The sequence below is a fragment of the Myotis myotis genome, unplaced genomic scaffold, assembly GCF_014108235.1.
Source record: "Myotis myotis isolate mMyoMyo1 unplaced genomic scaffold, mMyoMyo1.p scaffold_m19_p_18, whole genome shotgun sequence".
NCBI classification, from domain to species: Eukaryota; Metazoa; Chordata; class Mammalia; order Chiroptera; family Vespertilionidae; genus Myotis; species Myotis myotis.
This window is the reverse complement of record NW_023416322.1, coordinates 34,496,830-34,509,192: the sequence shown is the minus strand read 5'-3', so window position 1 is coordinate 34,509,192 and position 12,363 is coordinate 34,496,830. Positions and strand designations below refer to the sequence as shown.

General features: G+C 52.4%; 1 protein-coding gene across 1 annotated transcript in view; it reads right to left on the bottom strand.

Annotated features, from left to right (window-relative positions):
• CASQ2 (calsequestrin 2) overlaps positions 1-8,394 on the bottom strand; it is a 45,668-nt gene extending 37,274 nt beyond the window's left edge. The window contains exon 1 of the mRNA XM_036342568.1: positions 7,907-8,394. Within this exon, the coding sequence (XP_036198461.1) occupies positions 7,907-8,140 (234 nt within the window). The 5' untranslated portion in view covers positions 8,141-8,394. The remainder of the gene's footprint in view (positions 1-7,906) is intronic.
• Positions 8,395-12,363: the final 3,969 nt, after the last annotated feature.

Sequence of the window (12,363 nt, the reverse complement as noted above, 5' to 3'; positions counted from 1 at the left end):
GATGAGGAACTGGAGGCACAGAGAGGCTAACCAACTTGCCCAGGACCACACAGCATTAAAGTGACATAGCTGGGATCCCAACCCTGACATTCTGGTTGCAAAGCCCACGCTCTCACCCATTATATCAGCTCCCAGCACCTGGGTCTCACGGGGACCTGGCCCATGACTGCTACTCATCAGCTGTGAGACTGAGCAGCTCACAACTCCCTGATTTCCATTTTCTAATCTAAAAAATGAGAGGGAATTCTTGCAGGAGAAGCATGGGTGCACGTGCTTAGTGTGTTCCCTAGAAATTCACCTCAAGTCACCCCATGACCCCAAGCTTCGGTTCTGGAACCTGGAGGGAAGCCCGCCCCAGAGTTTCTGGCTCGCAGGCCCAGGTGGGACCCACGAAGCTGCATTTCTGACAAGGTCCCAGGTGGCGCCGATGCCGGCCCCTGCCCACACACTGAGAAGCCAGCTCTCCAGCCGTCTTCAGCACACAGGCACGGTCTCACACTGACTGACTGAGCGGGCTATTTCTGGAGGCCAGGTTTTTTTCTTTTTATCCCAGTGGATTTTTTTCTCCAAACACTTTCCTACATATTTCCCATGTTTTAAAAGTGAATTAATGTGTTTTCAAGCTCTTTCCTACACGTGGATTTTTAAAAATATGGATTTGACTGACGTCGGGCTAGGCCATGCCCTTTCCCAGTTTTGCTCAGCAGAGTTCTGTGCCCGAGAGCCTGTGAAAATGCAGTCCGGCCGCCCAAACCCCAGCCTCCCTCAGAGTCCCACAAGGTAGGCACTGCCGCCAGGGAAGATCACCCCTTTCATGACTAAACCTTCCCTGGGTTGATACTCCTCATAAAACAATAAATAAGAAATAAAATTTAAACATGGTGGAGACAGGGCTCTGCTGCTGGAGAGACTTCCTAAATGTGAAATAGTGGCTGGCCCTGGCCAGTTGCTCAGTGGTTAGAGCATTGGCCCATAGACCAAAGGGTCTCGGGTTCGGTTCCTGGTCAAGGGCATGTACCTCGGTTACAGGTTCAATCCCCAGCCCCACTCGGGGGGAGGCAACCAATGAATATGTCTCTCTCACACCAATGTTTCTCTCTCTCTCCCCCCTTCCACTCTCTACAGTGGGGCCTTGACTTACGAGTGTCCCGACTAACGAGTTTTTCTAGATACGAGCCGTCTCTCAGCCGATTTTTTGCTTTGAGTTGCGAGCTAAAATTTGGGTTATGAGCCAGCTTCAGATACCCCACCGCTAGTTGGCGCAGCGAACGTCACAGTGAACGCCACAACATCAGCCCAGCATCACGTGTCTTACTCGTTCACTTTTTGATTTGACATACGAGTAATTTGAGTTACGAGCTCCGTCACAGAATGAATTAAACTCGTAAGTCAAGGCCCCACTGTATCTAAAAATCAGTGGGGAAATAGCCTCACTCCTCAGGTGAGGAAGAAAACAAAAGCAGTGGCTGGAAGCCGAGGGCTCTGATCGCCTCCCCATAGTGCACACGGAGGAGCATTGCTGCTTGGCGACTTTATGAGACGTCCGCTAGTGTTTATTCTGACAACATCTGCTGATGACGGCAAACGCTGTGGAGAACCAAGCAGAGGGCCAGGTGGTCACGGACACGACGACTCACCAGAGCCCTTTGCTGAGCACCAGCGCGTGCTGGCCATCTTTCTCGTCCCCTCCTCTCTCCTCAGACCTGTGACGGGGGGAGTGGCTTCTGTTCCACACAGGAAGCGCTCAGCCCTGAGAAGTGTCACCGGCTTGTGGTCAGATGTCCAGTTCGAGGCCTTGACCGTGCAAGGACTCAGACCCAGGTGCCCTGGCATCAAAGCCGGTGGTTTTGGCCCTGCAGGGGAGGTGCGGCTGCTGTAGTCCCTTTTCCTTTGAGTCCCGGGGATGCTGCATTTCCTTCATAAATAACTCGGGGGACACTCTGGCTCCAGAGCCCACGCTCTCATCCATTACCTCCAGCTCCCTCCACCCGGGCCTCGCGGGGACCTGGGCCTCAGTCCTGGCTCTGCTTCTCATCGGCTGTGGGGCTCTGAGCAGTCACATTCGCTGGGTGTCCTGAGTCAGGGTGGCTGTGTGTCCCTCTAAGATGGAGGCAGGTGAGTGTGTGTGGGGGGGTACCTGTTGGCCCACCTCCCTGCCCACACAGGCGGATGGTGAGGAGAGGCCTGCCTGGCGTGGGCACCAGGAAGCAGGGTGGGCGCTGCTGGGACAGGCGCCGGGCACTGAGGAGCGCTCTGGCCTGGCCAGCCGGGCTGCAGGACGGCGCACTGGCCGCTCTCCTGGTGGCTGTCCCAACAGAAACCACTCCTCAGGGTAAAACCGCATCCAGTTTACAGACAGGGGGCCTTCGTGGCTCCGTCCTAGGGGTCAGTACTAGCGGGCAGGGGCCGGCTTTCTTGGTGGAACAAGTCATTTAGGTGCGAAGGCCGAGCTGTGTATTATACAGACTCCCTCCACACCGACCCGCAGCGCTCACTGGAAGGGCAGAGCTGCTGCTTGCGACAGGCCTGGTGACTCACACAGATTCTGTTCTTTTCATCTTACTGCTTGACATTGGACTGGTCCTTACAATAGTTTCATAGTGGTGACTTCCGTGGTATCTCGTCTCGGTTGGAAGATTTATAACGTGGTGATGGTGGCCAGAGGGGAGGGGCGTTGGGGACTGGGTGGGAAAGGTGAGGGATAGAGACGTGCTGGTCGGTGGTCACAGAATGGTCCCGGGACGCGAAGCACAGCACAGGGAAGCTCGTCAATAACATTGTAATAACTAGGATGGTGCCAGGTGGGCACTGGGAAGATCGGGGGAACACTTTGTCAAGTATAGGATTGTCTAACCATTATACCACACACCTGAAACTAACACAGTAATATTGAATGTAAACTATAATTGAAAAACAAACTTAAAAATGTATAACTTTAAGAGGAAGTCTCCCTCAGGGATACACTGACCAGGCTTCCTAAATTTGGGCTTGAGTATTGAGGGTTTTTTGGGTCTAAAACATGGGTGGGGAATGTCCACTCCACAGGCTGTATAAGGCCTGTGAAATCATTTGGTCTGGCCCTGCCAAGGCATTCGGGGTGAGCTAATTAAATGTTTGACCAAATATAGCAGACTAATTTTTAAGTTGATAATTTTGTATGGCCCACAAATGATGTTATAAATATCCAGCGGGCCCTGGGCAAGAAAAGGTTCCCCATCCCAGGTCTAAAACCTCCTGAATCGACAGTGTGTTGGCCACGTTGTAAAATCCGTCTCCCTATTAATCCTGTATGCGGAAGGAAGAATTTACCTATGACCAATACAGTCCATGCTCTGGCAATAGCACCTCTTGTCTCTTTGCCGTCTCACCCAGGCACGGGCTTTATCACAGACCCGCACAGCAAACTCTCGTCACATGGTTGAGGCACTTGGGCTCGAAGAGGGCAGTGTGAGACTGAGCATGCGCACACGTCCTCCGAGAGAGCGCCGGCTCCCTGCGAGGACTCGCCCCAAAGCCCAGCCTGACCTCACGGATCTTTCCGGGCGCGGCAGGTGCGCGTGTGGAGCGGCCGTCTTTGGGCACGAACAGCTGGAAGGAATGCCGAGCCCTGCGGGCGCCGCTATTCTCTGCCCAGTGTTCCCACGTCGCCCCAGCTGCAGATTTACTTGACTCCGGCCACTTCATGGCCTCCCTCTCTTGGGGGTAGAAGTACAACCTCTGGGACACTTGCCAGAGCTAAAGGGGTTTGAGGGCTGGGCCAGCCTTGCCGTGCCTGAGGTTCCTGCCCAGGCTGTGCCTATATTGGACTGAGAGTCCCATGGCTAAAAATGCAGTTTTAACCACATGTCAGTGGGATTAAGCAAGGAAGACCAGCAGGTCCTTGAATCTGACAGACTTAATCTAATTTTTTTTTTACTATGTTCAGTTCTTTTTAAAACATTAATCTAATTTAAAGAGAAATAAAGGAGCCCAGCTGGCATGGCTCAGTGGTTGAGCATCGACCTATGAACCAGGAGGTCACGGTTCGATTCCTAGGCAGGGTACATGCCCAGGTTGTGGGCGTGCAGGAGGCAGCCAATCAATGATTCTCTCTCTCCAATATGCAGTGGGACAGCAAAGCACCATGGGACAAACAGAGAGAGGCAGAGGGGAGAAAGGGGGTGCTCGGGGACCTCCCACCCTAGCTGAGTCCTGTCGAAATCAGCAGGAGCTGTGGGTCACCCTGGCGTGCAGGCACGTGGATGGTGTGGCTATTTCTGTGCCACGACCCCGACTTGCCTGCCAGTGCAAGGGACCTAGTTCACCCCAAACAAATGAACCAGTTTGTCCTGTTCACAGTGTGGAAAGCATTGCTCTTTCGTCATCCGTTCATCGGCTCCTTAGTTCATTTATTAATGCAAAGATTACTAAGAGTGCTCAGATCAGTGGATATTTGATGAATTAATATTTCTAGTCAGGGGTTCACAATACTTAGTTTCATATTCTAAAACACTCACTAACCTGCCTGAGAAGATCCTCCATAGTTTCTCCTAATCCAACAAATGTATAGAGTAGTCCCCCCTTATCCACGGGGGATACGTTCCGAGATGCCCAATGGATGCCTAAAACCGAGGATAGTACCAAACCCTATACATAGTATGTTTTTTCCTATACATGCTATCTATGATAAAGTTTAACTTAGTAAGTAGGCACAGTAAGTTATTAATAATAATAACTAGTACTAAAATAGAACAATTATAACAACATACTATGATAAGGTATGTGAATGGCCTCACAGACACTGCCAGAGGTCCCCCCCAGCATCACAGTTCCTCTCAGAACGAAGTGCTAGAGAGATGGGGTGTGCCACCACGGCTTCCCAGTCAGATTTACTTTGTGCACGTTTGGGAGCAATGGCGGCGGGGGGCGGGGGGAGGGGTGGTCAGGGGACAAAATAGGCTGGCAAGTGTGGCTCAGTGGTTGACCATTGACCTATGAACCAGGAGGTCACCATTCAATTCCCGTCAGGGCACATGCCCAGGTTTAGCGCTTAATCCCCAGTAGGGGGCAGGCAGGAGGCTGATGATGAATGATTCTCTCTCATCATTGATGTTTCTACCTCTCTCTCCCTCTTACTTCCTCTCTGAAATCAATAAAACATATATTTTTTTAAAAAGAGGACAAAATAGCTGTTTTGACCATGAAGAATAGTTAGAAGCTCACATCTACCCTCCCTTCCCACCCACGGATTTTCTGGAGGCGTTTTTTGGTCCTGGGTTCTGAGAAACAGCCTACACCCGACAGGTATCTCAACAAAGGCCGCCCCCGCCCCGCCTTCTGGAGGGATGCCCAGCCTCCTCTGTGATTTGGGCATTTGCCTCAGGAGTACCTCCAGGTTGTGATCTGCTCAGCCCTGCTGGGGAGCAGCTGGCATCATCAGACCCGGGCTCCAGGCTGAGCCTCACACCTGTCTCATGACCCCAGCAGCAGTGCCGTGTAGGGACAAGACTGCCTTCACCTGCACTAGTTGAGTGATCTTGGGCAACTTGGCCTCTCCGTGCCTCAGTTTCCCCATATGTGAAATGGGGATAGTAACGGCACCTACGTCATAGAAATGTTGTAAGGACCAAAGCAGCCCACGTGTACAAAGTGCTTACAGCAGCCCTTGTACACAGCAAGCATTCAACAAATGTTCATTTTCATCTAATGATCTCGTAAGCATGTATAATTATTATCCTGTAAATGTGATGATCTCCTGACTCCACTGTCTGTATTCTCCTCCCTCTACTGACATCCACTCCAGCTTGGGGTGCCTCTGGGGCTCCGACTTCCTGTGCGAACCTTCCCCTTGTCCGTCCCTGCCGGGTGCTCTTGGATCAGAGGTGTCTGCGGGGATATGAGCCCGGAGGCAAGACCCTTCTCGGGATTTTGTATTGGTCTTCGAGGGAGACATACTCCTGGGGGAGTGTGTGTGTGTGTGTGTGTGTTTTAGTTTGACATGCAGTCAGAAATGGGGGTCACTGCACTGGCATTTTTTAATTTTTTGAATTCTAAGCTAACGGGACAGTGAGGAGCATATACATAAATTCATTATGCCTTCACTTAAACTTTTCATAAAAGTACCTCTCAGTAATTGAGTAGGGCAGTTTGAGATGGAGATGCTGGTGGGAGTGAGGATTTTACGGGCTAAGCAGCCCTGGTTTTACCCACCTGCAGTGTTCCCATGTGCACACTACCAAGACGTAAGAGCTGTCCCTGCTTCTCTTCACTTGCCGCCCACAGAGGGCACCCAACGCCCGCCTCCAGCCCGCAGAGGGAGCTGAGGAAAATCTAACGGCAGTGGTGTTTTAAAAACACTTGCTCTCTGTCTACTACAGCTCTCCTGCTGACCACACGCCATGCATGAAGCCTCCGAAATAGGTGCTTGTGTGGCCACCAGGAGACACTTAGGATTCTGAAGTGCTTCTTAAATCAGCAAAGATATTTGGATGTGCTTGGGGGTGGCGTTCCTGGCTTTTATTAGTCAATTAATTTTTTTTTTTTTTTTTTAGCATTCAAGTCCACAAGGGTTTATATGGTAATTCTGTTCATCAAAGTATTTGATGAAGGCGAGCTTTCTGATGGCTAATAAATGGCTATTTTTCTCAAATAGTCCTTTTCACAGGTTTGCGCCTAGGCTGGGCAGGGCTGGGCATGGGGACTGACAAGGGACCTGGTGACTCCTGGGATTCTTGGCACTCAGGGTGCTCCTGGGTGTGAGTGACCTTAGACTGCCCAGGGGAGTTCTAGGGCGCGCTCCCCGCATTCAAGAATGGCCCCAGCACCAGGTTACTAAGGGGCCACGTAATGCAGATAAACTAAGAACTGACTTCAGTGTCGGCCCTGAACTCACACCAAGAACTTTCTGAGGAAAAGAGATCCCGTTACTGAGTCTTCACACACACACACACACACACACACACTCTGTGTGATGTTGACCAAATCCAACCACAGGGAAGGAGCATCACCTGGTGACTTTCCCCACTGACCCACCAAGAGACGCAAGGTCAAGGCCTCCCCTGTCTCAGGGATCTTGGGGAGGGTGCAAAGAGTGGGCTATCAACACACCCAATTGGCCATCAGCACACCCAGTGGGCCATCAGCACCCCGAGTGGGCCATCAGCACCCCGAGTAGACCATCAGCAGATCCAGTGGGGCATCAGCACCTCTAGTGGGCCATCAGCACCCTGAGTGGGCCATCAGCACCCCGAGTGGGCCATCAGCACCCCGAGTGGGCCATCAGCACCCCGAGTGGACCATCAACACCCCAAGTGGGCCATCAGCACACCCATTGAACCATCAGCACACCCAGTGGGCCATCAGCACCCCGAGTGGGCCATCAGCACATTCAGTGGGCCATCAGCACCCCTAGTGGGCCATCAGCACACCCAGTGGGCCATCAGCACCCCTAGTGGGCCATCAGCACACCCAGTGGGCCATCAGCACCCCGAGTGGGCCATCAGCACCCTGAGTGGACCATCAGCACCCCGAATGGACCATCAGCACACCCATTGAACCATCAGCACCCCGAGTGGGCCATCAGCACACCCAGTGGACCATCAGCACTCCAAGTGAAACCCACCACCAGCCCCGGAATCCCATGTCAGCCAGGCCTTTTAACAATAGTTTTGACATTTCGAAAAACAGTGGCTGGGGCTAATGCCCTTGAAAAATCGAGAGGACCAGCCTGGGACAGCCACAGTCCATGGTCCCCATTGTCGGCGTCTGGGCCCACGCTTGTTCCCTCATCCCAACTGTGCAACAAGAGTACCTCCCATTCACCTGAGACAGGGGTGCAGGGAGAGTTCAGGACGGGGACCCTGCCCCTCCTGCCTCCAGCCCCGCCAGCCAGCCCCAGCTCCCGGGACGGCATCAGCGCCCCGCTCACCTCCAGCACGATCTCCTTCAGCTGGAACTGCTTCTGAGCAACCTTGTCGGAAGACACGGGCTCGTGGTAGTAGAGGCACAGCAGGTCGTACCTCTTCAAGACCTGCTTGAGGTTCTTGTCCGTGAGGCTCACCACACGGTCCTTGCCGTCGTACGTGGGGAAGTTCAGCCCCTCCTCCGCCCGGCAGGAGGACAGCAGGCAGACCCCCACCACAAACAGGTGCGTCCGCTTCATCAGGGAGAAGTGGGGTGTCCTGCCCAGCAACGCTGAGTGCAGGACAAAAGAGGGAAAATTCTTAGGGGCTTGTTGAGAGAGGCAGGGGGCGCGGAGGCTGGTCTGTCCCTCCTGCCCTTGCTGGGCCCTGGAACTGAGTCTTCACCTCCTCGGGTCCGGCTGCTGCAGTTGTGAGCTCAGGAAGGAGGGAGCCGAGGCTCTCACGCACACACGCATATACACACACGCACATGCACACACACACACACGTGTGGACTGAGCCAGGCTGGGCGGCCAAGCCCAGATACCGCGCATAGCTCTGCCCAGCCCCGGCCCATCAGGAACTCCATTTTTAGGATGCACTTGTCTCAGCCTAAAAATAAATCCTGCGACGAATAAAAAAAGTTCTCCGTGCCACTGTTGAGGGATTCGCTGATACGGTCTGTCAGAGGGTGGAGAGGGAGGAGGCAGGAGGGAAAGCCGAGGACACCAGGAATTGAGGCCAGGAAGGTCAAAGACGAGAGGGGAACGTGGAGGGAGGGAGGGAGGGAGGGAGAGAAGATGAGAGGCGAGAGAGGGACTGTGGCATCAGGGAGCAAGTGGAGACGTTAGGACGTGCGCAGTGCCTCAGCCATCATCGAATCTCCTATTATCCAGGGAGGTAACCAGCCTGTTCCTCCCTGGGGACCGCGCGCCTGTCCCCTGTCTGCTCACTGCTGATGTGGGAACGAGAGGGAGTCCCGAAGTGGACTTCACCTTCTGCTGTCCTGTCTCCTGTCCTCCCTTCTTAGAAGCCCAGCCCTGGCTGGCCACTCGCCATGCCCACATGGCTCCACCAGCCCCTGGGCCAAGGGTACAGGGACACCCTTTCCCGGCCTGCCCAGGACCACCGTTCCCTCCTACCACCCTGCCCACTGCCGAACTCTGCTGACGCCTTGACAACTGTCTCCATTTTTAAATTAAATACAAGTTCAGCAGCCTTCCTCAGAAACCGGAGGTTTTCGGCTATCATCCCCGTCCTATTTTTCTTTTCACGTGAACCCCGAATGTATCACTTTTACCCTTTGCCTCTTTATTAGACACACAGAGTGACAGGTGTGAGTTCAAATCCCCACTCTGCCTTTTAACAGCTGACTGGGCTTTGGGGGGTCACTGTCCCTCCCTGGGTCTCAGCTGCCCCCCATGTCAAATGCGGATACTTGTAACTATATTGTTAGGCCTGGGATGTATAGATGGAAAAGCACGACACAGAGCCGGTGTCTACATGGTAGCTACTATACCTACGTCATTCTCACTGGGGGTGCCGGGTCATAGGTTATTGTAATCATGTCTTGTTAGTTCGTAGTAATGGCTTGTGAACCCTTTCTGTTCCATTTTCTTCTTGATTCCAGCAGGCGATCAGGGCAGACGTGATCAGGGCTCATTTCTCAGGGGAGCTGAGAGTCAGAGAAATGAGCAACTTGTCTGCGATTGTTTCTAACTGCCACCCAGAGGACTCAGCTCCGCCGGGGAGCCTGGTGCTCCTGGCGGCTCGGACCTGATGCAGGACAACTCCCCTACATACACCCATCTCAGTGGCCCTTGACCATGTCTTCTGGTCACACAACAGTCTGGCCATGTCTTTCCACTTTATTTATTAAAGGTATATTTTTATTGATTTCAGAGAGGAAGGGAGAGAGAGAGAGAGATAGAAACATCAATGATGAGAGCGAATCATTGATCGGCTGCCTCCTGCACAACCCACACTGGGGATCAAGCTGTGATCCAGGCACGTGCCCTGACCGGGAATCGAACCCTGACCTCCTGGTTCATAGGTTGACACTCAATCACTGAGCCACACCAGACGGGCATGTCTTTCCATTTTAGAGGGGTCTCTGGCTCTTAGGACTCAGGCCCAGTTTTTGTCTTCCTTCAGTAAGAGACCAGCTTTGGACACAGCGAGGGCCTTATGGGCTCACAGGGGGTGGAAGGAAAAGGGAAGTTCAGGGGCCTGCGGCCGAGCCTCTGTGGCCAGAGGGCCTCCTGCTGAGAGTCCGGCTGACAAGGAGGCATCACTTTTCATGTCCAGGAAGCCGGGATCTTGGAGATCTTACCATTAAAACCCATCACAGCATCCAGCTCCTTCCCATCGTGACTAGTCTGCTGTTAAAGATGGGGCCACGGACAGCCACTCTAAGCATGAGCGATCTCTGCTTTCTTTAGAAATTGCAGGGGAAAAGATTTCCGACTGAAACAACCTTGTGTCTTGTCCTTTCTGAGGTCAGCTTCCCAAAGTGTTCCCAGTTGTCTAAATCTCATTGGCCTATCTTTATTTAGAATTTGCTCTACTTTTCTTATATGTTTTTTATATATTATTGAAAAAACAAACACTGGGAGCTATTTAAAGTCAGAGACTTTGAATTTCCTATTGACTTGCAAGAGATGAAAAGTACCAGGGCAACGGGATAATTTTTTAAAAATTGATTTTAGAGAAAGGGAGAGGGAGAGAGAGAAACATCGATGTGTGTGAGAGGAACATCGATCGGCTGCCTCCTCATGCCCCCCTCGGGGATCAAGCCTGCAACCTGGGCACCAGCCCACACCGGGAATGGAACCAGTGACCTCTTGGGTCAAGGCTCAATCCACTGAGCCACACTGGCTGGGTGCAAAGGGATGATTTTTAAAATTTCAGTTTGGCTCTCAGTCTGGCTTATGACCAGCTGAGTATTAACAGGAAGACGCCCCCGTATATAAAGTCCCTGCCCCCAGATCCCAGACTCTCGTTGGGCCTCGCAGCCCAGCCCTGACGGCAGCACCGCCACCGACATGTGCTGTGACGATCAGGTTTCCCACTGTCCGTCCACGTGGACACGAGGACCTAAATTTGCGCCCCACTCTTTCTAATGATGCTTCTTCATGGTCTGCTTTTTATGTACCAGCCTTTTCTCCAGCTGCTGTTTAGCTTCCTAATTTTGTTTTCCTTTGCCTTGTTGCTCACCCACTTGCATTTATTCTGTAAACAGCAAGTGCTTCTGACATTTCTGAGTCAACTCTGCATGCAGCAAACCAGCCGCAGCCCAAGGCAACACCTCACACTCTCCCAGCTCTGTGGCCGTGCCGGATGGAGCCGAATGTATCTTGCTGTGCCCATAGCAGGTATTTTTGTTTTGTTTGTTTTGGAACAAGAAGGAGTATAACAAAATAAACAAATTCATGCAAATACATGTCAGTTACTGTCACAGGATATGAGACAGGCCCCTTGCTTTTGCTAACAGTTTTCAGTCCATCCCTCTGTGCATGGGCACCCCTTGCGTTTATTTATTCTCGACAGGCAGCCAGGTCATTTTATATACTATTTAATTTGATCTGCACCATAATCCATTGTGTAGATACATGAGGGTTTGAAGCCGTGGTCTTTCATTAAGGTGTTAATTACATACATTTGTGTACCAGACACTCTTCTGGTTACTGGGGGTAGATACGCTGTAACCCTGAATTCACAGAGCTTACATCCTACAGGGAGACCGACAGTAATCAAAGAAACATAGTGTGTGTGTGTGTGTGTGTGTGTGTGTGTGTGTGTGTGTGTGTTTGTCTACGCGCACACACGCGGGCCCAGGGAGAGCCTGTGACAGTGGGTAGAGGGTGGCCCTCTTGGACGGGAGGTCCAGGAAGCATCTTTGAGGCGGGAACAGGGAAGCAAAAGGGAGGAGAGGGGCTGAGACAGAAAGCAGTTTGCTGGGAAGGCCAGTCCCAGGGAGGAGGGGGAGGCCTCCATGCTGGAGACCAGAGCGGAGTCCACCACTAGAGGGAGCTGTACCCACCTCTTCCTCCTCTCAGCATCAGTTTTCTCGTGCTTTTTCATCTGTTCATAAAATATGTAGGTTCATACCTACAGTGGATGGTCTATAGGGCAAGGACTGTGCGACTCAGACACAGTTCAGAGTGACAGAGCCACGACCAGGAACTCAGGAGGCCTGGGTTCTGGCTGGTCTGACACAGCGAGCCTGGCTGTGCGGCCTTGGTCAAGACCCCCCCCCCCCCCCGGCCCTCACATTTCCAGTGGGAAAAAGGGTCTCCAATGGCCACTTTCTGGCTCAGAGATTTTAAAATCTGTTCCGCCCATAGAGGATTTCCTTTGACCAGGATAGGCCTTGGCACAGCCCACAGGTTTGAGGACTTTGACGAATGTTACCTGTGGAGGTGGGTTTTGATGGGCCTTATGCTTCACAAGTTCAATCTCACATCTATCTTCTCCAAAGCAG